The 26,644-nt window shown below is 38.7% G+C and overlaps 1 protein-coding gene across 4 annotated transcripts in view; it reads right to left on the reverse strand.

The window, feature by feature from the left end:
• The window catches only part of SNX2 (sorting nexin 2), a 34,120-nt gene that overhangs the window by 6,003 nt on the left and 1,473 nt on the right, over positions 1–26,644 (reverse strand). For 2 of the 4 annotated variants that reach the window (XM_084503004.1, XM_084503003.1), the window contains exons 2-10: positions 20,054–20,171; positions 9,506–9,669; positions 8,333–8,399; positions 8,077–8,120; positions 7,839–7,980; positions 5,988–6,066; positions 2,718–2,793; positions 1,320–1,433; positions 999–1,092 (exon numbers count right to left, since the gene is read on the reverse strand). In XM_084503004.1, the coding sequence (XP_084359130.1) occupies positions 999–1,092; positions 1,320–1,433; positions 2,718–2,793; positions 5,988–6,066; positions 7,839–7,980; positions 8,077–8,120; positions 8,333–8,399; positions 9,506–9,669; positions 20,054–20,171 (898 nt within the window). Of the gene's footprint in view, positions 1–998; positions 1,093–1,319; positions 1,434–2,717; positions 2,794–5,987; positions 6,067–7,838; positions 7,981–8,076; positions 8,121–8,332; positions 8,400–9,505; positions 9,670–20,053; positions 20,172–24,537; positions 24,668–26,644 lie in introns of those variants that run through there. The other 2 variants (XM_084503005.1, XM_084503006.1) reach the window with 2 other exon arrangements.

The following is a 26,644-nucleotide window of genomic DNA, read 5'->3' on the forward strand; positions in this document are numbered from 1 at the left end:
AAAAAAAAAAAAGCCAGCAAAAACAAACGTCTTCAGATATTTAAAACTTACAATTTAAATACATCTCTCAAAAAAATCCTTGCTTCCTCAAATCTCCAAGCAGCTGTCAAATCAACGGCAAACAAGTGTATCTATTTTCCATTTTCGTTAATTCTTAAAATACTCTTTAATCTCGAGGACATCTGAACAAATATTTGTTTATTTATTTAACTACGGAGAATGATTCCTGGGAGGATTGTGAAAAAGCAACTTCATGTACTTTTTAAAATACAGTTTTGCAAGTCTACTCAAAATTTTGTCTTGATGCAGTAAGGTAAAAAGGCACATTTATGGTCTTGCTCACACTACAAGTCAGAGTTGTTTTTTTATATATTTTTGTTGTTGTTGTTTTTAATTATTTAATATCCATCTTTGACAAAACAGCTGCACGGGTGGTTAAAACATTAAAACAAACTCACAGGCATTGCTTCTCTGTAATACAAGCAAGCCCAAAGCTGATGTTCTATGATTAGTTATCTTTCCAGAAAAGTTTACCTTAACAGTAGCTAATGATATGTCATTATGTGGACAAAACAAAAAAAATTCCTGTTTAAGAATTTAAACTTGGAGCAATATTGAATCATGAGATGTTTAAATGGATTTATACAACAACTTTTTGCTTGGAAGGAAATTGATCTTGCCATGAGATCTAGAGATATGTTTATGGATGTCTACTGTAGTAGAATCACTTGTTAGATATGGTGTTAGATCTCTGCAAGACAAAAACAACTAAAATGCAGCAACTTTCATGTTCAACAGAAGGGATAACAGATATTCTCAATAAAATAAAGATTAAACTAGGTATACCAAAAGTGCAAGAGCAGTTTACAATAACAGGCGTAATTGTAAGATTTTTTCATTAAAATTTACTGTATAACTCTACTTAGTAGTTAAGACCATCACCGTTTCCTACAGTTTTAAGCACGTAAGGTCATGCAGCCACATAAAAGCAGAATTACCTTTTCTGTGGCAGACCAATGCTTCAACACTGGCATGAAGTTTCTTAAGTTGCTGATCCAGATTCTCAAATTGCTGCTGTTTTTCTTCAAACCACTGACAAAAGATGAAAGAGTCAAGCATTACAAATTAGATTACCAGCAACATTTCTTGTTTTAAAGCAGCAAATTATCCATGTACTGCCAGGGTGGTCAACTGACACAGTTAAGAATCCAAGCCAATAAGCAAATTAATAACCCATTTTCTCCTTCTACAGCCTTAAAATGCAATTGTTGAGCCTCATTAATTCGTCTCATTATTCAAGTCGAAAAATCAGCTCTTACTGCATCCGATTCATTCATCTTGATTGTCATTTTGTTGACAGCGTCGGCAGCCTTGTTCACCATCCTCAATATTCCTGCTCCACTCAGAGCCTGGGTGTTAACCGCTCTCGGCAGCTGGAATTGAATGACAAATAAGGGCAAACAGACTGGTTAAAAGGATGGAGGTTTAACTGGGCACAAGGGGGAAAGAAAAGGATATAGTGTTTTCTTTAGTCCTATGTGTTTCAATATAGTGGAATCTAATTTCTCAGATTTACTACTTTTACATTCTCAGAGGAAAACTTAAAAATATAGACTATTTACTTTTCTTCTACATCTTTACATTTAAATGGAACAAACAACCTACTTGTCCAAAGTTATTATGAACTAGCCAAAGGTCCTAACTAGCCACCTATATGCTACAGAGAACAATCTGCCATTGCAGGAGCAGCGAAGCTTAGATTTACAATAAATTAGAAGAAAAAAAATCTGTGAAGTAATTCATTATAATGCAAGATTTGCACTGTATACTGATCATAAAACGTTGATGTATTTTTGTTTTTCAATAGAAGACAGATTTCAAAACCTACCTCATCAGCATTGAGAGAACTGTGTATTGTTTAGGTATTCAGAAATCCTCAGAGGGTAATATAATAGTAATTTAATATTATTTTCAATTTAGTCTAAATACACTGTACAAGGTGGGCTCCCATGTCAGACCATTTACCTTTCACGTGTAATATTTTGCCTGTCAGCAGTGTTGACAAAACCACTTTTAGTTATCTATCAGTGATGCTTTTGTCAGTAGTGAGGCTTCAAACTTATTAGCATAGCTAAGACATCAACAGTGGCCAAAAGACAATGTTACAGAAAATCCACTATGCGCATGTACAGAGGTATATAATATCTTTAGCAATACATTTAATTTTGTGAAAGGTGCCAGACTTTCACTGCACTACTGACTGAAGTCTTCTGTTCACAAAACTCCTAGCCTGGCCAGCAGTGCTGCAAGCATGATCACGTTATCCCCCCAGCAAACATAAGGTTGGACTTGTAGAGGCAAGAAACCCATCTCCAAGTCAGCTTAATTCCTGATCTTACTTACCTATCAGTAACCTCAATAACAGATCGTCACCGTATGCATGACAAGCTTCACTCAAAATGGTACAGACTGACTCATTTGAGAAGTCACTGTAAAGCAGACAGCTTTATCAGCACTATCAGACCATGTTTCATCAGAGGCACAGACAGATTATTACCTAGGTTGCCTTCTGCAATTCTGTCCCGTGAAGGGTACAATCTAGTTTTACTTCTTATGAATTTATGAGATTAGGTCGCAACAGAAAGAGAGTATAATATATTATATTGAATATTACCATATCTAGAAATAAATAGGAAAACTTTAAAGAACTTAAATACCTCAGAACTTTCCAAGAACTGCCTTAAATCTGGATCTTGTAACAAGGTTGGGTGTTTTACTGTTCGCTGTAGATACCTATGATTTTAAAAATTAAAATATTAGATAACAGAACAAATTTAATGTGACTGACAGCATTGGAAAGTGTCCTTCATCTAAAGAACTGGTACAATACAGGCAGCACGCAGTCTCCCTCAATATCTAATGGGGCTTGAACACTCCTGTAAAGTCACCTCTAAACACTCAGAGGACAATTCAGTCTCTGCCCCTTCAGCCTTTTGCTTCTCTGCTGAGTGTTCAAATCATACTTCTGCATTCTGACACCTTTCTCCAACATATGCTTAGGCTGTGGGCTACAAAGAGTTACAGGCTAGCACCACTAAGCAGTTTGAACATTCAATGAAGTCTTAGTCCAGCAAGGCTGCCACAAAACCTGAACTTTCTGATTAAAAATGATCTAGCCCCATGCACTGCATACCATAACACAACACAGCAAAGTTGATGGTTTCTAAACTACTTTGTTTAAACCAGAAACTCCTTAAGGTGGGATCTGCCATACCTGTACATCGTGCAGTATTAAAATATTATACTTTGTATTTTTGACAGCTAAATGAAATCCTCCTGCTCCAATAACAGTCACTTTAGGCCAGGAAAAAAAGAAAACAACAACAACAAAAAGATGAGCTTGTTTAAAAATTCTTGCACAGTGCACTAGACAGGTTTTTTGTTACAGCTAATTTTGCCTCAGTTGTTTTAGAATAAAATGAAGTCTTGAAAAAATGAGCTGATTGTGTTCTAGCTATGAGCTCTTTATTTGCTGGCTAGACTAGACCTTCAACCCCAAGTAGTTCTGCAGGACTCATCCACTCAGAAGTGAAATTAATGCAGCTCCTTTCCTTTGCAGTTTTTTTGCATTTCCAGTTGATCTAATAACTATTGAACAAGCACGGGTTAAAGAGTGAAATTTCAACAGCATTCTTCCACTAAAAACTGCTCTAAGTTTGTCATAACTGACTTTGGTATTATGGATAAAGTGTCACATTAGTGCTTTATAGAAACGTAGTACTTCAAAATGTCATGGGAGCCTAAGTACATAATGTTGCCAATTAAAATATTCTGACAGAACACTATCAACAGCACTTTGTACCTTTTGGAAAGCTTAATTTTTCCCAAGCCTCTGCTGTGAATTGCCAGACCCAACCCATTACCTTCACAGATTGCTTAAAAAGTGACCTTAGAAATGTGGAAAGGGACTCAACTGAAAGCATGAGTACACTGACAATGAACAGGGTATTTTCTCCATCTGCCATTAGATATGGTAACCAGATACTTTTATTTTCTTCCTAAAGAAGCTTAAGGGTTGCAGTGAAACTATTTCACTCAATGGATTGCTCAACTTTTCCTTGCTCTTCCAAACACTCAACACATTAAAGTTGACATGGCAGGCAGCTGAAGAGATTTTTCTTTAGAAATCTGCTGCTACAGAATAACCCTTAGTCCAAGGGAGGTTTCAAGTATTTTCCTTGGACACAACTGGCAGTGTTGCTTGAGGGTATCTGGCAGACTTGCAGTATGTAAGTTCAATATTCTAGGCCATGAATTTTAGTGAACTCAATCAGGCACATTGCTTTGCTGCCCACTTTCCCCACAGCTCTCGGCTCACTGAAGCAAATTGAAGCAGATGTCTTTGGTTCGACTTTTTGGTGCACAGTAATGTTTTGCTTAGGTTTAGGAACAAACAACAAAACCACTGCTTTTGAATACCATTTGAGCACCATGGTAGGCAGATAACTTTCATTTTGAAAGAAAAAGCCAGTTAAAATTGGCATGATGAAAAAGTTGTTCCTTGCCAGATAAGATTTTCATAGTCTTTCTGAGGGAAAAAAAAAAAAAAAAGAAAAAAGAAAAAAAAGAGATGTAATAGCGTGAAGTCTTCCTAACAACATCAAAAAGTCCTGACAAGTTCACTCCCCAGTATAGGAGGCACACTTAACATCTATTATAACTTGTATACCAGTAGAATTACTTTAGCAAATAAGTGCCAAATGAGCATTTAAAGCATGCATACAAGTTAATGAATTAAACTTGTCCAAGTCATTCAAACGAGCAACCCAGGGGGAAACTAGTCATCTTTGTTATTGACAAAGCTGTGTGGAAGCATCTGCTCAGTTATCTACTCCAATCCCAGCTGTTACTCCATCTTTGTCTCACAGCACCATTCATTTAGGAACAGACTTATTTAAGCATGAACAACGTGCTTTGCAGTTCTACACCAAGTGACAGAACTACTTTAGTAACTTCTGTGTGCAATTTTAAGAAGGAAATTTTGTCACATGCCAATTTTCAGTGAGAAATAACTGTAAAATGGGACATCCTATCAGTATTTGAGATTTTTGAGGTTCAGTATCAGTTGGATGCTCTATTATTTAGCAAACAAAAAGATATTAGTAACATGATTCCAAAGAGATGTATTTTGATTAAGATTATATGTCAAAAGACATATCAAACGGATGATGTATGAAGTTCTTGAGCTTTTGGACCCTGGAGACAAACTAAAACCTTCCACTTTCAATTTTCCCGTTTAACTACAACTGTTGTTATATGGAATATTGTTCTCAAATGATGCAATCACAGCTACAGCATAAAATAAAATCATACTAAAATTAAGTTTGTATATCTGCACAAGTTTTTCTAGTTGCTTTCAAACTTCTTTATTTACCCATGCCAACAAGAAGGGATGATGCAGTATATCTACAGAGGTACCCTTATGGGGCAGAGATGCTTTAACAATATTAGCTGGATACCAGCGCTGGGTGATTTTTTTTTTTTCCACCAAAATTCAGCTAGTGACAACTACACATTGCAAGTCATCAAAGCACCACTTTAGTTTCCAGTGACTGAGGGTCTCTTTCACCCTTTTCCCTTCCCAGCCAGCTGACTTTCTATGAAAGAGACATATTTCTGAAATGACTTAATTCCTGAATAACAAAATGCCTAAGCAAACTGATGAAGAAAGTTCTGATTACTGGATTCCCGCAATCTCAATTTTAAGCACTTACCAGTTTGAAAAGATGTAGCATTAATCCCATATATGAATAAATCTACATTTCCAGTTATTAATAGGAATTACACACATTCCTACAAAGATTTAGGAGACGCATGCAGCCTCCAGAATTCACCTAGGTACAGATGGCCCAGATCCCAGTTACAGAGTCCGCAAAGTATCTTACAAGTCATCTTGAAGCTAAACAAGTTTTAGATGCATATATTACCTTTCTAGAGCTGCTCTTCTTTTTTCTACAAATTCAGTAGATGAAGAATCTTCCTTGCCTACTTTAACCTTGGTCATGCCTTTGAAGAAAATGTCATCATATTGATTTTACTTTATTATATAAAAATCATTAACGTAATTGATACAATTAGAAGATAAAGCTCACCTAAATTCAGGTATTTAAGTCAAATTAAAATGACAAATACTACTCTGGAACACACAGAATGTAAACATTGCATGCTACATGGTCTTCTAGGAACAGTTCTGTGGAATATGTGATTTCCTGTAATATATTATTGTGGTTAAAAGCTATAAAGATCTTTTGAATTTGGATTTAAGACAATCTAAATGAAGATCAGAGTCTTACTAGTCATTCAGGTTCAAAATAAGAAAACACTCTAATAAACCAAAAAAAGAAAATAAATTTCAGTTACAATCCAATTAACTGGTATGTTCATTACCAATATTTTCATTCTACTGTAGTCTACATTCTAAAACTAAGAGGTTTTCAATTAACAAACGAACTACCCAGCTCTGAAAATTCTGAAGCATATGAACAACTACACACTGAATGGAGAGTAAAACGTACACGGCTTTACATCACTTCCTCTGATGAAGTCAATAGTGGTCAAAGAACCATGACTGTGGAGTTCTTGATGTCTTGTGGTATGGGAAATATATTCAACCTTATAAACAGAAGACCTCTAAAACTGTGAGAGTGTGAACAGCATCTTTCATGCTAAAAACCCAAACTCAGATGGTTCAGGAACCAGAGTCCTACCATAACCACCACGAAACACCGAACATTCAAAATCATTCTTATCTTCTAAGACATAGGAGAGGTATGCTATGATTTAGAACTAATTTCTACTTGTGTATTTCTGCTCTATCAGTTTTGTGCTTTTCAAGCTACGAGTTCTGTGCAGAAAACTCTGAATATTTGAATCGGTACTCTGTGATCAGTCACATGAGCAGTTTCCAAAGTTGTTTCTCTGCCAGTTTGTTTTCTTAAAAATAGTAATTAAAAAAAACATAACATGATTTTCCCAAATAGATATGTAAGCAGTAAGGTGGTTTAGATGAACGTCCAACTCCAGCTCACCACTGACTCAGTTTTACCTTTTTGTTCCACGGGATATTCAGTAATTCACCATTTGAATTTGTGAATAAGGCCTCAAATGCAGGCCACTCCCACCCCTCACAAAATAAAAATCGAGCCTGGAATTCCAGGCATTATCAACCAGTGTAGTAGAATGTACAGATGAAGGTCTTTTGTAGAACACACATGACATAAAACTGGATATAGAATGTTTCATAATAAGACTTTAAAAATAAATGTGTGTGATGTGAAACGTTTGTTTACTTTCAGCTGTTTTAATAGCTCTCTGCTTTAGGATATCTTATTTTAAATCAGAATTCCTTCAGAATTAGAAAACTATGGACGATACATTTTTGGACAGAACTAAATAACACTCATGCGCTGAAGGGGAGTCAGCTCAAGTTTAAAGCATGACTTTCATGTTGTTCTGAAACCATCCTACAGAGTCTGTGAGCCTTCCTAACTTACCTACACCTTCAGATTCTTGCAAAGCAATTTTCTTAAGTCACTGCCAGTGCTTGCTTATGCTACAGTAAGGCCCACCATTTTGCTGACTTCCAGGTATAACAGTATTTGTGCCGTTTGTTGTTCTAGGGGAACCTTGAATTCAGACCCATCTTTGTCTTACATGTGAATATGACTGCACAGATTAGAACTTATTTCACAAGCACAACACAGGTATTAAAATATTTCATTTGTATTACAGTATATAAATGACATGCATACGTTAAACCTTACAGAAACTAGACTTACCTACAATACTTTTTTCTGGAGCTGGAGGCACAATGTAACCAATATGCATGTACTTTGTTGCTAATTTGCTGTGCAAGCCAAGAAAATCACTGAATCTTCTTTTAACAGAGAATTCATTTTTGTGAAACATAGAAAGGGATGTCTTAAAAAAAATAATAATAGTTTTAGTTACAATTTTCTGATGCATCTACTTAGCTACGATATAAAGTTATCTGCAAGTATTTCTTGCGCTAGTTACCTTTGTTGTTACTCTGTATGCCATATAAGCATTCATGCCATCCCCTGTAAGAAAATTAAAATACTTAGCCTAGAGCAAGTTACTTTAATCCCTTCATGTACTTTTTGTTCCAAACTATACATTACATATCTTTCCATTTAGATATTAAGAGTTACCAAAAGGTAACTGAGTAAGAAATAATACTAAAATCTCACAACAGTCTTCAAGAAATGTGACAGTCTACCCCCATCTGATTTACTAGGTTGAAGGAACTTACCAACTTTCTCTGGATCTGATACATTGATTTCTATATCAAACATATCCCCATTTGCTTCTTCTTCAATCTAGGAAGAAGGATATGCCGTATTTAGCAAGATAACATGAACATATTATACACAGGTACAAGGATAAGGGTATAGGGGAAGTAGCAGGAAGATTAAGTATTTGTGTAACTAAAATCTGTTTTAGATCCACCATCCAACATGAAGTGAATATACTTTCTAATACTGGTTTTAATTTTAAGCCTTTCTGCAAAAGCCTTTAGTATGGCAGCCCCTTTTCAAGCCATGTTAGCCTCAACTTTTATCATATATTTAACTTGAGTGTATATTACTTTGGTTTTTATCTCCTCCAATGTCAGCAGATAGTATGGTTCAAAAAAAAAGCATTCTCATTCCCAATGTTTTTGTAAGCATTTAATCAAATGGTATCAGTAACACAAGAGCTTGGGAGGGGAGAAATGATAGCTAAACAATTTCATATACTTGCTTGTAGTCATGCACAATTTCCTGACCTTTTCATGCAATATTTCTAAGTTTGATAGAACAGAGATCTAAGGGAACACCATGGCAGAAAGGACAGTGTGACACGGCTGGAGGTGAGGAAAATAAGAATAAAATGCCATCTTGAAGCATTTCAGGAAGCAGGTATCTTCAAATCACAGACAAGTCTTGCTTGCAAACTCGTTTGCCCCTGACGTTGTCCAGTAAGAGGATGTACTCTGGAACGAATGACATTTGCCAATGCCCTGACTTTGAATGTAACACCAAATGTAATCTGCCATCTTAAAACCACGATCAGCCTCAGCTACATGGAGGATAACATTGAAAACTGCTCTCTCCATTTCCCCATTAACAATTACTTCAGAAATCCAAGTTAAAAACTGTAACACGATAGCAAGAGTTGTACATCAGTAACATTTCTATTGATCTCCAACACAGTTACCTGGCTAAGGAATTTTCCTTGTATTTTAAATATTCAAATGCCTATCACACTTTAAATGCCAAAAAATAGATTATTTTTTTAATACTTCCCCTTACCAATGGATGGTCCTGTGAGTTGAAATTTAGGAACTATCATTTAAAAAATAAAAACAAAACCCCAAAATAACAAAAAAATAACCTTCAAAAACCAAACAAAACATTTCCATAATTTACAATTTGCTGGATACCTCTTCTCTGGATCTATCGAAAATTGCAGGGGATGTTACACTTTTCGATTCCATTCTGGGAGCTACTAATGTAGTAGGTGTCACAGGAGTGATTGCAGGAGTAGGTTCTGGTGAAAGTATTGGGTCCCTCTCTGGACTGTCCAACGAAACTTCTTCTGTGGCTTCTAGGTAAAGATTTTGAGTTAGCAAATAAGTTTTCACGTAGTTGATACATATGTCCATCATAAAAAAAAAAAAACAAAAAAAACAAAAACAAACAAAAAACACTAAAAAATTACAATATATAAGTTTAGTAAGATCACCTGTAAATAGCATCCATTTGTGCTAGATAATTTCTTTAAATATATAGCTAAAACTGTATGTGATACTTGACTCTCATGTATAATGGGTTAAAGTAAGATTAATATCACAATTCTTTTTTCACATGCTGTCAGGTAAACAGTCTTTTAAAGCAGTCATGGAATCCATTCATTTCTGTAAGACATTTTGTGAAAACTGATGATTTTTTTTTCTATCCTACAGACTGCTCTTTTTCAGCACCTACGCCAGTTTTAGGCTTTGTACCATGAAGCTTATTTACTTATACAGGTTATTTACAGCTTATTTACTCATACAGGCTGATAATCAAACATACCAAGCAAAGTAGTATGTTTTAAATGAAGTTTAAAATAGAACCACAGTGCATCCCCTCCCCAAAACCATAACCTATAAAATAACCTATTTATAGGTTACATCTATTAAATAACCAATAACCTATAAATAGGCCATAATCTATACAATAAAAGTGTTTTCAGTAGATGAGGCATTCTGACTAGCAAAAACAGTTTTATTTTCTACCACCTCTTTAGGGCTTACAACAGTTCATTAGAAACAATATTTCTTTAAGACTGTATACAGTTCATCTGTATTTAAAGAGGATCTAAATCTCTGCTCTCCAAATCCTGCATGTGTTCCTTGATTAATTGGTTTTGACTGTGGGTAAACTATACACTTCTTGGGTATAGAGAAGTTCCAATTCTGGTTTACTTAACTAATGCTGTGGTTCTTGTAAATGTGCATTTTAAAGAAGTTTAGTTCCCTAAAGGATAATAATGACCACAGAACCATCATTTGATATGGAAATTGACTCCACAGCTTATCTCAAGATGCATTTACAAACTTCCCTGCATAAAGTTCCAACCACTTTTAGCTTCAGGCACTAAAGCAGATCCACTCCAGGTTGTGCAGTTACCAAAAAGGTTTACTATGCAAATATGCAAATTTGAAGAGAGCTGTTCTTGCAGTTTCTGTATATGTAACAGCTCAATTGTCACAAGAAAATAAGCTACCTTCCTTCTAACCTTGTTAAAGCCTGGTGCTCTGAAAGTATTATTAGTATTACAAGTCCTTATGTAAGGGTTAAGAAAAGAGCAGTTTTAAAGATCTGATCTACTTTAAATTTTTTGAAATTGTTACACCATGTGTGAAGAAGTCTCATTTTGTATGCTAACTGGCTGCTAACGGCTTGGATGGATGTACTACTACTTGCTAGACAAAAAAATACCTGGATGATGGGTCCAAAGGGTCATTGTGAACGGTGGCCACTCACAGTGGTGGCCAGTCACAAGTGATGTTCCTCAGGGGTCAGTATTGAGGCTTTTTTTTTTTTTTTTTTTTATATTTCATACTGGATTTGCATGGCAAGGTTTTGGTAGCAGGGGGCTGCAGGGGCAGCCTTTGTGAGCAGAGCCCAGCAGCTGCCCCATGCCAGAGCAGAGCCAGCTCCAGCTGCTCCAAGAGAGAACCACTGCTGGCCAGAGCTCAGTCATGAGTGACACTGGGTGGGCCTCTGGGAGAGCAGAGTTAAGGGAGGGAAAGAACTGCTGGGCAACAGCAGCTGGGAGAGAGAGGTGAGAAAATAGAGCGGCAGCCCTGCAGCCCCCGTGGGCAGTGCAGCAGGAGGGCAGGAGGTGCTGCAGGCAGGCAGCAGCAGTTCCCCTGCGGGCTGTGCAGGGAGAGGCCCCTGGTGGAGCAGGCTGTCCCCCTGCAGCCCATGGGTCCCACATGGAGCAGATCTCCACGCTGCAGCCCCCCCATGGGTGGAGGAGCCCCCGGTGGAGCAGGTGGATGTGGCCTGGAGGAGGCTGCGGCCCATGGAGAGCCCCCGCAGGAGCAGGCCCCGGGCCGGAGCTGCAGCCCGTGAAGAGGAGCCCACGCAGGAGCAGGGGGTCTGGGGGGAGCTGCTGCCCACCTGTGGGGGACCCGTGCTGGAGCAGTTTGCTCCTGGAGGATGGATGGATGGATGGACCCCGTGGGACGGAGCCGTGTGGGAGCAGTGCTTGAAGAGCTGCTGCCTGTGGGCAGTACCCGCAAGCTCAGTTCAGGAAGGACAGCGTCCCTAGGAAGGACCCCAATGGGAGCAGGGGCAGGGAGTGACCGTGAAGGGGTGGCAGAGAGAAGTGCTGTAGCCCGTGGAGTCACCATCCCTGGAGGTATTTAAGTGTTGTGTGGACATGGTGCTTAGGGACATGGTTTAGTGGTGGGTCAGCAGTGTTAGGTGGATGGTTGGAGTGGACCATCCTAAGGGTCTTTACGAACCTAAATGATTCTGTGATTCTCTTCTCCAGGCTACAGTCCCAGCTCTCTCAGGCTCTGCTCCTGTGCCAAGCACTCCACGCCCTTTACCATGTTAGAGGCCCTCTCCTGGACTCTGCCCTGTAGCTCTGGGGAGCTCAGAGCTGTGCTCAGCACTCTGAGTGAGGATTCTGAGCAGAGGGGAAGGATCACCTCCTTTGACCTGCTGGCAATCTTCTTCCTAATTTTCAGGTTATTGATTTACATAGTACTTTCAAACTAAACACAAGCACCTTTTAAATTCTCCATTTTAATATGAGCAAATGTTTTTTTTCTTGAAAAGCTCATAATTTTCCTTCCCCTTTTTTATTCTTATTGCTAAATCTTTTTGAAGAATCCTGCTGTTCCTTCCTACCCTCAAATGCCACAGAGAAAGGATATACCATTAATACAACAAAGAAGTTTAGTTCAAAACCTCAGATGAGGCGGGTAGTCATGCTGACACAGATGGAAAAAAAAAAAAGCTTTTAGACTGAGACGGTGGAAGAACCACATTTAAATACTGAAAAGAGGTAGTTCTCTTATTTGTCTGCTAGCAGCATTCAACATATGTAAGAACTTATTCAACTGACTGTTTCACCAAAGTATATAAGTATATATGGACACATGCACACATACATAAATGGAGCTGTTCTGCTTTAATTCACTCTTTTTCTACCACCAGCTATGTTCCAACACAAATGTCTGGAAATCGAACCACTAGCCATCAGTAATCAGCCTGCTGTACCTTAAAATTTTAGACAGGACTATAACACAAGTACTGAAGGCATTCACACCACACCGATCTCTCACCATCATCAGTTGAGAAAACATTTCTGTGAAAATATGACTTCACAAAGGCAGTGTGAATTAAAGGTGTCAAACCATCACTGCTGTCAGGTAAAGCAGTGGCACACACCCTCCCCACCACTCCTCTTTCTCAGACCTGTATCCACACACCCCTTAGTAACATGAACTGACCCAGGTTGAGTTGATTACTACATGAAATCAACCCAGGATCAGTCCCCTACCACTGTTCAGAAAACAGCTGAAGCTACTCTGCTGGATTGTTTCTGTAAGAGGAAGCAGCAAGAACAAGCAGTTGAAAATGCAAGAAGCTTTCCTCTCAGAAAGACCACCAACTTGCAACTGCAGGATTAGAACTGGCGTAAGAGCAGACTTCGTTCACACCAGCATTTCCAGACCTGTGTGACTCCAGGTTGGTTGAGAATTAACAAGTCTTGCAAAGTGTTGCCTATGAGTCCTCCTCTTCTGTTTTCTGAGAGGATTTATGGACAGGAAAAAAAGTATGTCCGAATGATAGCAACAAGTCAGTTATTTTAGGAAGAAGAGTTTATGCTGTCCTTTCCTGTTACCTCTCACCCCCAAGGCTGCATGTACCCAGCATATTACATAAATCTAGAAGAGTGAAATGGAAACAGCAGTGGAAGGGGGTGAGTGGAGAGAGCAGGAGAAGACAAGGACATCATGCTTCTTGTTCAGAGGCAAAGTATTAGAAGCTAATTTCAGAAGTAGGTTATTGTCATTCAAGACAGATTCTGAAGGGGAGAAGAAGCATTAGCTCTATAATAAGAATAGCAGGCTATTACACTTTCTAGCTATTCTTTCCCCTCAGAAAAGCAGTCTTTAACTAGTATATTTGCTAAAGGATTATTTCCCAAGAAACAGATTTGTTCAGATGACCTCTGGCAGTCATGCTTCTCACACACATTCTTTCAATTTGAGAAATCAGGTGATGCAGTCTTTGCATATGTTTTTGTTTTGTTTTGTTTGTTAAGCTCTGTATTAATATTTGCATGAAAAATGAAATTTGGATGTCTTGCTTTACTGTATAGTTCTCAAAATCATAAGCTCTTCTGGAATAGTGGCAACTGCTCTGCCCAGCTTCAAGGAAGAAACACTGAGGTCCAACATATTTCATGTCAGCCATGGCAGTTATCAGCACATGTTAAGCACTCCAACCAATCTATTGCTGTAAGACTTATGCACACGAATGCCTGCTCTATAACCCATCAGTGGTCTCTGACAAAAGATCTCTCAAGATGCTTAGCTTCAAAAGAACATGAAAATATCTCTGCCTGCTACAAAAGACAACTAGTTAGGTTTAACATTCTACAGGCAACTGCTCCAAGTTCCTATCAGCACTTAAGCAGGGAGCTCGATCTCAGCATCATACAGCTCCTGTTTCTTTACCTTTCACCACCAGTATTTGTCAAGCATCATCTCAGAAAGTGCAAGTTTGCAATTCTTCACAAGCAGCTCACTTCAGCTGAGTAAGTTATTTTTACTGATCACACTTCTAAACATCATAGATCTCTTAACATTCTGGTATCACGTGAGTGCTCAAATTTTATTATCTTTGCAAATTTATTCAGATGATCACATAGATTTTCACATAGATTTGGAAGTAAACTGAAGTCGAAACTCTTGTCCAGAACAAAGGATACATTTTATTTATTACAAGAAAAAAAAAAAAAAAGCTTCACCAGGGTATAGCACAAATTGTAGATGGATATTCTAACAGAACTGAGTGTTCTGCTATGCTTAAGTCATAGCCCATGACTCTTACTTTTACAAGAAGAGGACTAAAAATAACCTTAATGAGAACAGAAGCACTATAAACCAGTAGCTTCAAGTGCTTTTGTGTTTGGTTCTCACAGAAAAGACGTAGAGCTCACTAACCAGTTTCTAAAAGGCAGCCAGGCATCTGCACATATCTGCTCTGCTCAGACTATCACATGACAACAGCCTGACAGGCACGCTAGCTGAAAACTTGCTGTTCGGCTGAGCTTCAAGTATTATCTTGTCTGGTCCACAGAATTGGGATGTTCGTTTCTGTACAAATTTCCAGGAGAAAAAAACAAAAGCAGCTAAGATGTATCTGTAACAGCCTGAAGGAAAACAACACCCCCTCCCCAAAAAAATCAACAAAAAAAATCCCTACCAAAATACATCAAGTTTCCCTGAGGATACAGTAGCTAGCTACTTGTACAAGAGGATGCACTCCCAAACACCTTTTGGAACGGAAAAAATCTAACATTCACAATCAGAGTGGAAAAAACTGAACTTTCTATTCTTCTGAAAATGGTAACTGCACAATGGTACTGCTTAGCAGGCTTGCTCGTCACCTGTGAACACCAAAGGAAGAAAGCATAGACAGCCATGTCCTGCAAAGGCAGTCCACAACATGTTTCTGCAGTTAGATATGGATCTGGAGGCCAACATTTTGGGAAAAATGATTCAAGGTTTAATTCATTACTCTTATCATATTCATTACTCGTAGAACCTTATGGATGGCTAGGTTTTACAGACACAACTCAAAGACCTTTGAGGTACTCCTGACACTGAATGATTTGAAGCACTGACTATTATGGTTCCCACACGTAAGAAAACTATGGGCTAAGATAAAGTAATTCATTTTTGGCCAAATAATCATCACAATGACTTTCATTCTAAAGGTGAAAGTGCTTAAATGGGTTTAGTAGGACTGTTCATTTACAGAACCAAGAACCACAATACTGACAAAGGCTGCAGCAAAGTCTACTCATCTCCAACAGCAGACAGAGACCTCAGTTTCTTCCACCTTTACACGCCACTTTTAACAGCCCTGACAAAGCACTTACAAGTCAGCAGAGATGAGGAATATCTAAAACATTTTATTTCATGCACTTTCTAATGGCTGCCCCAGAAACACAGTAGCAAAGAGTCTTTAAGCACAGTCAAAAAAAGCCTAAAAAAAAAAACCAACAGATTCTGAACTGCATTAACACAATTCAGGAAATCATAGCGTTTCTCCCTCACCTTATTTAAGGTTGCATTGTTAGATAGATAATAAATCAATTTCAAGCCTACAGGAGTCAGAGAGAAATATCACTAACATTACCGATGGGCTGAGGTCAACTGCATGAAGTTCAACAAGGCCAAGTGCCGGGTCCTGCACCTGGGGCGCAATAACCCCAAGCAGAGCTACAGGCTGGGAGAGGAATGGTTGGAGAGCTGCCAGGCAGAGAAGGACCTGGGAGTGATGGTGGATAGTGGGCTGAATATGAGCCAGCAGTGTGCTCAGGTGGCCAAGAAGGCCAACGGCATCCTGGCTTGTATCAGGAACAGTGTGACCAGCAGGGCTAGGGAGGTGATCGTCCCCCTGTACTCAGCTCTGGTGAGGCCGCACCTCGAGTACTGTGTTCAGTTTTGGGCCCCTCGCTACAAGAAGGACATTGAGGTGCTTGAGCGAGTCCAGAGAAGGGCGACGAAGCTGGTGAGGGGCCTGGAGAACAAGTCCTACGAGGAGCGGCTGAGGGAGCTGGAATTGTTCAGCCTGGAGAAGAGGAGGCTCAGGGGCGACCTTATCGCTCTCTATAGGTACCTCAAGGGAGGCTGTAGCGAGGTGGGGGTTGGTCTGTTCTCCCATGTGCCTGGTGACAGGATGAGGGGGAATGGGCTTAAATTGAGCCAGGGGAGTTTTAGGTTAGACGTTAGGAAGAACTTCTTTACTGAAAGGGTTGTGAGGCATTGGAACAGGCTGCCCAGGGAAGTGGTGGAGTCACCATCCCTGCAGGTCTTTAAAAAATGTTTGAATGTAGAGCTTAGTTATATGGTTTAGTGGAGGACTGGTTAGTGTTAGGTCAGAGGTTGGACTAGGTGATCTTGGAGGTCTCTTCCAACCTAGATGATTCTGTGATTACCACATTTTTACAAGTACGACTACAAAACTATAATTGTTTATACCTACAAAGAGTCAGAATCTCTCCTTCCAGTAGCCATCCATAGGATTTTCTTCACCTGGATTTTATAGCATCTAATAGTGATAGGAAGCTGTGGAACTCCATTCTTGTCCCTACAGGCGAACTACAGATTTCTCTGTAATTTCAACATGTCCAAGAAAACAAAACTCAATCTCACTCATATTTTAACTAGGTCTTGCTTTCATAGAAAGCAAGGCTTATGCAACCAAGCTGAAGGCAAGAAAATATATCTCTCACACAGCCTTCACACTGCTTCTATCCATGGCATTGTTTCTTTCAAGGACTGGATTAACATCACTGTCTAACAAAACAGTCCTAAAAAAGAGAACCAGAAAGAGAGAAGTTATTCACTAGGATACAACTGTTTCATGCAAACTTCCTGCTTAGAACAAGATACTGCGAAAGATGTCATATTCTATCCTAAGCTCCACTAATTGCTCTTTTTCCTGCTTCAGAGCCCATCCTAGCCTCAGTCTGTATGTTAACTGACCTTTTACAGACCACTTTTTGTCGTGTTAGACATGCAGTATGTTAAATGCTTTCAGTTCAGTGCCATACACATTTCAAAGAATGCCTCCCACGGCAAACTCAAACTCATTAAATCAGTTCCGTTTGTTTTCTCACAGAATCCACTTCAGTTGAAACAATCTGGCTGCTAACATTTGTTCCTTCTGTTTGGTTCCCATCAATATTTACTCCAGCCACCTTCTTCCTTTATATTTTCCAGCCAGAAGAGAATTTGGCTTTCCTAAAATATCTATTCCAGATTGCTCTATGGTTACAAAAAGTTGACTTTAAATACTGTATTTGTTCCTAGTACTAGAAAGCTTCATTTTTAAAGCACTGCCAGTCTTTCTAAGTCATAAAATCAGGCAAAATAAATACAAAAGAAATAGGAAAATGCCTCTGGTTTTTACTCTCTATTTCTCTTAAAACAGTTTCAGAGAGTTAGTAAACTAGTTAATATATTCTGACGGTGTCATAAACAAATGTACATTCCAATATATGCAAATATAAGTTTGGTAAGTTCAGAACAAACATAATAGATGTGAATATAAATCTATCTACAAAAAATAGCCCAGAACTAAATAGAGTTAATTTAGAAACAGTTAATTAGTTAATTTAGAAACTAAAACTGAGAAATAGCTTGGCCAGCAGGAGCAGGGAGGTGATCATCCCCCTGTACTCAGCTCTGGTGAGGCTGCACCTCAAGTGCTGTGTGTTCAGGTTTGGGCCCCTCAGTACCAGAAGGACATCGAGGCCCTGGAGCGTGTCCAGAGCAGGGCTATGAGGCTGGTGAAGGGCCTGGAGCACAAGTCCTGTGAGGAGCAGCTGAGGGAGCTGGGGGTGTTTGGTCAGGAGAAAAGCAGGCTCAGGGGAGACCTTATTGCTCTCTACAGCTACCTGAAAAGAAGCTGGGGGTTGGCCTCTTCTCACAGATAACTGGTGACAAGACTATAAGGAATGGCCTCAAGCTGTGCCAGGGGAGGTTCAGGTTAGAAATAGAGAAATTTCTTCTCAGAAAGAGTGACCAGGCATTGGAACAGGCTGCGCAGGGAACTGGTTGAGTCACCATCCCTGGAGGCATTCACAAAACACGTTGATGTGGCGCTGAGGTACACAGTATAGTGATAGACTTGGACTGGATCTTAGAAGTCTTTTCCAACCTAAATGATTCTATTTTTGAGTGACTGTAACAGGGAAATCAATGAAGATGAATTTAGGATTGTATTCAAAGCAGACAGCCAACTGACTCACTCAGTAAGTAGTTGTAGAAACATTGTTACCATTGAGAAGAAACATTTGAAACCACCTCTTGATGTCCATAAACCTATTATATCTCCTTTCCTGAACCGTAAATATACCTGTAACTGTGACAGAAACCATATCCCATGTTAGGATATGGGTTAGTAGACAAGCAACATTAAGTAGTGACTGATTAATAAGGGATTGGAAGTATTGACTGGTTACTTATCAAAGCTTTCATATATCTCTCTTCAAACATGCAGTACTGTCATGAATCAAATGCTAGTGAATTGATAGGACTTTTCCTCTATGCTGGTCTGTTACCTTTTCATTATAATAAAAAGAGTCTTGCGGAAAAAGGAAATAACCCCTGGCTTATAATACAATCTGAATTACCTTTCTTCATAACTGGGAAATGACACAAATACCTTATGTATAGGTATGAAGCAGATGTGTTGTATGTGTTTTTTTTGTTTTGTTAATTACATTTTACTACTTTATTGCTATCACCAGAATGTGTTACTAACCAGCTAACACTGCCACTCTACACAGCCAGGGTACACACCACTGAGAAACTAGTACTTACACAGACTTAACCAACACTATAGTCGCACAAGAAAAAACCTGTATATCATTGTCAAATGAAAAAAATACACAAATTTTTTCTATTAAATAAGTTCCCTGAGGTGCCACTAATTCAGTATGTGCAAGTAATTTTTAATTTACTTTACAAAAATATATATTGTCAAGAGTGTAATAGAAGTGTTTACTCCTGAGACCACACACGCAAGTTTAGTTGAAAAAAAATCCCAATTTCACTTTCTCAATTAATCAAAACTTATCTAACCTGAAGAATAAGTCATATATCACTTTGTTTTTACTAATAAGAAAGATAAAATCTCCTAGTTTGAGTTCAAAATGAAAGGCTACATTCCAAAACAGTTTTACAATAATGCACGATCAGTAGCAAGATGTATTAACAATGACAGAACAACTTTGGGCAAAGATGAATCTCATATCTTTTTCTTTTTTAGTGCACTATTTCTCCTGCTAACTTTCAAGTTCAGAAAATGAACAGTATTTCATAAGACCATAGGACTTTAAGTAAATACATGATTGTTGAACATAGCAAACAATGTTGAAGGCAGCAAGGGACACTTCTAATACCTGAATGCATTAATTCATTACTTAATGAAATTTCCAGGAAGTGTACCTTCAACAGACTAAGAAACAGTTAAGACTGGCTACAACTCTCAATTGCATAAAATTAAAATTTAACTTTCCATTGCAACAGTACTGCTTCGTATTTCCTTACAGCCAAGCCAAGAAAATGACCTTCAACAGCACAAAAAGGTTTTAAACCTCCTCCCCAGAAAAGCATACTCTTTCTAAGTCCAACAGCAAACAAGTTTATACAGACACACCAGAAGAAACAAGTAATTACCAGCAAAGAGGTCTTCTCTATCATCATCTAGCATGATTTCTGTCGGCTTTGGACCATTGGAGTTTGTGCTGAGATCTTCTGCAGGAAGACTTGCTGGCTCTGGAGATGAAGGACTTGACTGTTAAAAAAAGAAATAATTAGCACGGAGCCAGTTGCCACGTGTCCACATAAGAATTATTGCAACAAGCATTCTTTCATTGCAAAGAAACAGGGAAAGATGTACAGAAAGGAAACCCTGTCAGCTATTTCCATTTCCTACTCTTAGTGTGATAACAATGAACAAAGGATATGAGCTGGTCAACAACTCTCTTCATTTCTTTGTTGGAGAAAAAAAAAAAAAAAGTTACTCATTTCCTCAAGTTTAATTAGCGTGAAACAAAAGCTGCTACAGAAGTATCTTGAATCATTTTATTAGTATTGCTGAATGTGATTTGATTAAGCTCCTTTTCAAAAGGCTTATATTTAGATTTGTACATAGAAAAAAATAAACAAATCTTCAAGTTCTCCATCCCATTTTTTCAGAGATTAAAAGAGTAGATTAATGCTACTAAAACAACTCAGCTCTGCTTGCAGCCATAAGAAGTTTTGGTATCTTTAACAGTTTGAATTCAGGGATTATTCCTACACAGGGTCACACTGCACTGACATGGAAGCTAGGCTTGCCACTGATACAGGTTTTTTAATTCACTGAAGACTAGAATTTGTCCTGTGAAAAGAGAAATACTCGGAAGACGCTCAGGAAAACAGATGAATCGATACTGAAGTTGAGGTTCCAAGTATACAGCTTACTCAAAAAACAAATACACATGTAACAAAAGACCAGTGCTTCAGTTACCAAATTCTGTTGAGTATGCATCAGCTAGGGTTACTGCAACAGTACTAGAAAATTTGCAAGACTCACTTCCCACAGTTCCATCCCAGATAGCTAGCTAAGAGCTTTTCAACAACAGCGTATCTATTCATGAATGCATGCCCTTTTCAAGGGCATCTGTAAATTACGTCATTATGTGTTTCCTAATTTTTGCTGGGAGTTGTCATAATTTAGGTTCAGAACCAAAATTCAAAATAGGTAAGAAATGTTTCAGGCTACACTTCAACAAACATCATGGGCTACAAAACACTAAAAAAAGCCTGAAAACAAAACAAACAAACAAACAAACAAAAAAAACACAAAAGTAATCTGTTCAGATTATATACTGTACATTCATAAACATAGCATGCATAAAGCATGGCATGGATATTGGTCCTAAGGGAGAGGTCTTCCTGACCACCGGCTCTCAAAGAACAGTGTTGTGTTCTGATACAACATACGTACACAACTGCAGCTTTACTTGAAGCAGCACAGAGCAGCATCCTGGCCCCCACATCAACCCAGATCACAGTCACCTGAAATTCTGGTCAGAGGAAGTAAGCAAGGAGCAGAAGCCTGCCCGAGAAGCTCAGGAACAGTACAAAATTGTTTTCTATGGGACAAACCAAATCAAGACTCTCTTGACCTCAAAATTTTTTCTTCTAAAAAAAATTTTTTTCTAGGTGAAAGAAAATACAAGTATGCCAGAAAGTCTGTGTTCCTTTAAACAGAAACCCCATGTTCCATTCAAATTACAGAAGGAGATTATATTCCCTTCCCTCTCCCACCAGCTGCCAACTCTCTGGGAATTCCACATGTAATGTGGGGAAAACAATAAAAAAATAAAGTCATGAGCAACAAAAGCAGCAGCTTCTCAAACTGCTTGCTATGCTTTTGCCCTAGAGCTTACTAAGAAAGTCAAAGCAGAAACACTGGGGAACTATACGAAGGTAGTAGAGTTTATAAACTTAGAAGCAAATAGTCCACTAGCCACAGGTACACTTCCCATCTCATACTACACCAATGCCCAAATGATCCCACAGCAAACACAGTGCTGCGAGGTAACAAAGTTGTATTTGTTCATTCTCTGAAGCACCATCCTAAATTGTATCACAAGACACATAACTAATTTAGAGGAAATGAGCTAGCAAGTTAAAGAAAAATCACCACTTGACATGCTCCATTATTCTACTAACGATAGCATAGATAGCATGCATCACATGGGAAGGTCAACACTGAAGCGAATTGAGAACTCGCAAGTAGCACATTCCCGAAGAAACAGCCCCTCTCTCTGTGTAGGGCTGCACAGAGCTGCAAGTTCAAGGTTGTGTACCTCAGCTAGAACAGCAAAGCCTTTATTTCCCTGTGAGGCTCCAGCAATTTATAGTTTTATCAGCATAAGTGATTCTGCACAGAAACATCACAGATTACTCATTCCAAGTAAGGTTCTCCACTGCTCGACTCTGAGTAAAACCCCACTCGTCTATTTATGGTTTAGCACGTAGTGGGTACCCCACACCAACAGGGATGCAGAATGACACACAGTTCATGCTTGTCAGTTCACCTCCAGGAGAAATAGCTGTAACATGGCCAAGCACAGGGAATAAAAGCCTTCCTGACACTTACTGTACACAGCAGATGGCTTCCAGCTTTATCCCTTAATTGTGCACCTGATTACTGAATGGTGAAAAAAAAACAATGTGAAAAAATACATCTTCAAGATATTCTCCCAGCCTATCTGCTCAGTTTTATCTGAGGCAGCTGTTTTGCTCACTGATGATTACTTTTGACTATATCTGGCTTCTAATTACAAAAAAAACCCTACCAGATAGAAAAATCACCCTGAACTCTTAGACCTGATCCACACACTGCGTAATAAGAACACATTTATGTGCCTAAATCAACAATTTAAACAGAAGAATTAACCTAAGCCAATAGCAAACCATTCCTACCTCAAAAACTGGAAAGTCTTCGTAGCAGTAGACAAACACATGGAAAGATGCCACCGAGCCCTGGTAGGATTATGGATCTGTTTTCATTACTGAGCTGGGAAAGATGCTGTCCATGGCACTGTTCAAGTGGCACTACGTACTAGGCTTCACAGGCATAGTCACAGATCAGTTACAGTGTGCTTCCTCCGTAATTTGTTTACCCCATTTCCATGAAGCACAAGTGGAGAATACTTGCAAAAGGAGAGGCCTTGAACAAACCCCAGAGGCACCTCAGAAAGGCTCAACAAACAAAGCTTATTCATGCAGCTGTTATAAATTGTTAAAAAGGAATGAGGTCTAGAAGCAACTCTCAGAGGAAGACTTCCAGTGAAGCACATGCTCTTCCTATGCATTATTTGCTATATGAATATGAAATAAAATTTGTATTTGTTGTGTACTTCACGTCTTGCTTTTTAAGAATAATAGGTATTAACATTTAGCTTTGAGGATGATTCACTTCTAAAGGAAGATTTCTGTCATTTAAAATTGCCTTTTGCTGAATACGGAATTACCGGACCTATAAATCTTTAAATGGCTCTCTGGAATTTTTAAACAGCTGTCATTCTCAGAGGAGGTAAGTTAAGGATGGAGGTGACAAACAGTTGGAACTGTCTTTATATGAAGAAGAAAACTAAAAACGAAAAGTTTAAATAACAATGTATATGTACATGCAAGCTTCTAAAAGATGATTAATGGTCTGAACAGCTACAGTAGTTCTGGACACAGAACCAACCTGTTTTTAAGAGTTTTGTAACAGGTTAGGACACTGTCTTCAAAAGTCATCTTCAAAACAGACAGCTGTTCTCAGTGAACTTCATGAAGGCACAGAAAGCCACTGCCCTGAATGTGTCAGAAATTACAGTCAATAATTCCTAATCATCTGATTATTTTACACAAGAAATGGATAACAGAGTGCTATTCAGCCTCTCTCAAAAAAAAAAAAAAAAAAAAAAAAGATGTACTCATGCACCCATACAAGTATTAGTAACATGAAGCTATTCCAGTTACACTCTCCTACAGGTACAAGCTAAAAGCAGATAAGTAGGTAAGTTCTTTCTTTCTTTTACGCCTATGGAGTACAGCTAAAATGTCTATAAAAATGGCAGTCAGAGAAGCTATTAAATACATAACAAAGAGAAAATCTGAGTATTAGAAAAGAAACAGAAGACAGAGACTTGCACAAACTCATTGCCTAGACAACACACACACACAGGCAGCATAACTGTTTAGAAGTGTTACACTTTCTTGATGCCAGTGACTCACAAACCTGTCCATTTCCTGAAACATGGACAGGTTTACATTTTGCCTGTAAAGCTTCTGTGCCGAAACTGAAGGGAAGCACCCAACAACCAAGACACTCAATGGCCAGGACATTCAGGATCCTGCTCTGCTTGTTGTCTAGAAACAGAATTCTGATGAGAGGACTATGGGCCCATTCCAACCCAAACTGGTAATCACAACCTCAATTTTCTTCCCTTCAATTGTGCATTACACTGCGGTAGCAATAAATGAGTATTTTTATAGCCTTGACTTACGAAGGCACAAAAACAAGTTCTTGTGTTTTCTGTTGGCTGATGTTACAGCCCTGGATGTTTGGACATCATCCCTTAACAACAGGGTCTCCCCCAGACCAGTTCAGCTACCTGTTTGAGCTCTGCCAAGCCTCCTTTGGTGGGGTCTCAGTAGGCTGACAGGCAGACCACCATAGTACTCCAGTTGCTCCAGGCAATCTGGCTGGTTTTCACTGAATCTGTTTCAGAAGCTCACAAAGTACTGCATGGGCAGAGAGAATAAAGACTCAAGTAGGAGCATAATGCCCTAAAATTAGAGCACACAATTACCCTACAATGAACTACCCTGTGCATCCATTACAGCCTGGATTTAACACCAAGGAACAAGAGACGTATTTCCAGCTGAATTACCCCAATTAAATTTGAGCGCAGAATTAGTCTTCTGCAAAGTTATAGTATAGTGTTCAAGGACTTAATATTTTATTCTCAGATATTCTACTGAGATTATTACTGCTTCCACTGTAATTGCCAGTGTTAAATTCAATATATATCTAGAAAGACATCTGGATTCCTACTTAATATTTTGCCTTCTGCACAGAAAACCAAGCACATATTGCAGGTCTTTGACATAAACTGTTAAACTGGCAATGAGATTGCATACACACCCTGCCCTAAATAACAGTCCTTGATAGATTACAACATCTGCTTACTCATTGTTTTCAAGTGCCTCCATGTATTCTTCCATTACAAAAAAAAAAAAAAAAAAAAAAAAAAAAAAAAAACACAACAGGAATATTAATACCAATTGTAATGAGTAGGTAGCAGCTCAGCCACATGTTCACACAGTACCTGTTTTACAGAAGATGGAGGTGGGTGATACAGAAATGAGTGAGAAGTGTTTAGAAGGAAATGGAGTAAGAAGTGGCACAACAGTGGCAACAAAAACAAGGAAGTAGATGGCAAAGAAAATTTTCAAGCAGTAGTGGAATAGAACAGACTGGGGCAAGGAGGAAGAGGAGAACAAGGTAATGATGAAAAAATACTAAATGTACTATTTTTCAGAAAATCTAAGGTATGCTTTTTCACGTATGTTGCCAAACGTGACTTTCACGTGGTCATTTGCTGTCTTTCCTAATAGCAGCAGAGGACACAGTCGGAAAATTAGCAATTTATTTATAAAAACTTGTAACAGGAGGTGATTATCCTTGTAACGCAGAGTTAACTTCCAGGACTTCTCACACATATCTAGATAACTTTTTTTTTTTTTTTTAAAAAAAAAAAAAAAAAAGCATCTGAAAATTTAGCAACTAGGTAAGTCCATGAAGACTGTGAACATTACAAAACTACAGAGGGCTCAGGAAGCCCTTGAACAAAATCCTCGTAGTTGGAAGAGCACTACAGGTGAGTGCCAGCACATACACACAATCGTCAGCAATATTCTTTGCACAGCATCTACCACTGACTACTGTTGGAAATGCAGTCTTGGCTTAGACAGACCGTTTGTCTGATACAGTCTGACTGTTTCCACTGATGAAAGCAACTGTGGCAGCTAATGGGAGACCACTCTGTGATGATGAATTCAATGGGAGGTAGTCCATGAGACATTACAATACAGTTGGCATAATAAAAACCCAAGAATCATTCTACTACTCAAAGGCACTGCAGATATCTGACAAGGAAACAAGCTCCCTACCAGCTCTGACAAGCTGCTGCTCAGACAGCTGCCCAGAGCTTTCAAGCTCTATTTTCACAAAAAGGGAAGCGCCCTCATTTAACTCCAGCACAGCAACTTTTCAAGTCCTAGAACACCTTCCTGCTACGCCCCAGAAATTCCAGATGTTACAGCTCAGTGTGACATTTTAATGTTTTTCATTCTGGAATTGAGAGGGTTCAATGCAAAACACTAACTTTCAGTATGTACACTTGCACTGTTAAAGCTCCAGCTCCTTTTCCTTCACATCCAGAGAAACCACCTTGAAATATACAAGTCTCCATTTAATTACACAAGTAAGCCTTCCTCATAAACTGCATTTAAATATTCCATGTATACTCTTCATAGTACATGTGAAAGTTGTATCTTGTCAGAACAAACTCAGATGAATAAGTGGGTGTCTTCTAAGGAAACATTTTGTTAACACAAAAGCTATTTGGAAGACCTATTAGCAGTTTCACACCTTTTCCACTGCACATCCAAGTAAGAAAGAAGCAAGATGCCTTTTGTGAGCTGCAATAAGAGTGA

The sequence above is a fragment of the Aythya ferina genome (assembly GCF_964211825.1).
Source record: "Aythya ferina genome assembly, chromosome: Z".
Taxonomy (NCBI): domain Eukaryota; kingdom Metazoa; phylum Chordata; class Aves; order Anseriformes; family Anatidae; genus Aythya; species Aythya ferina.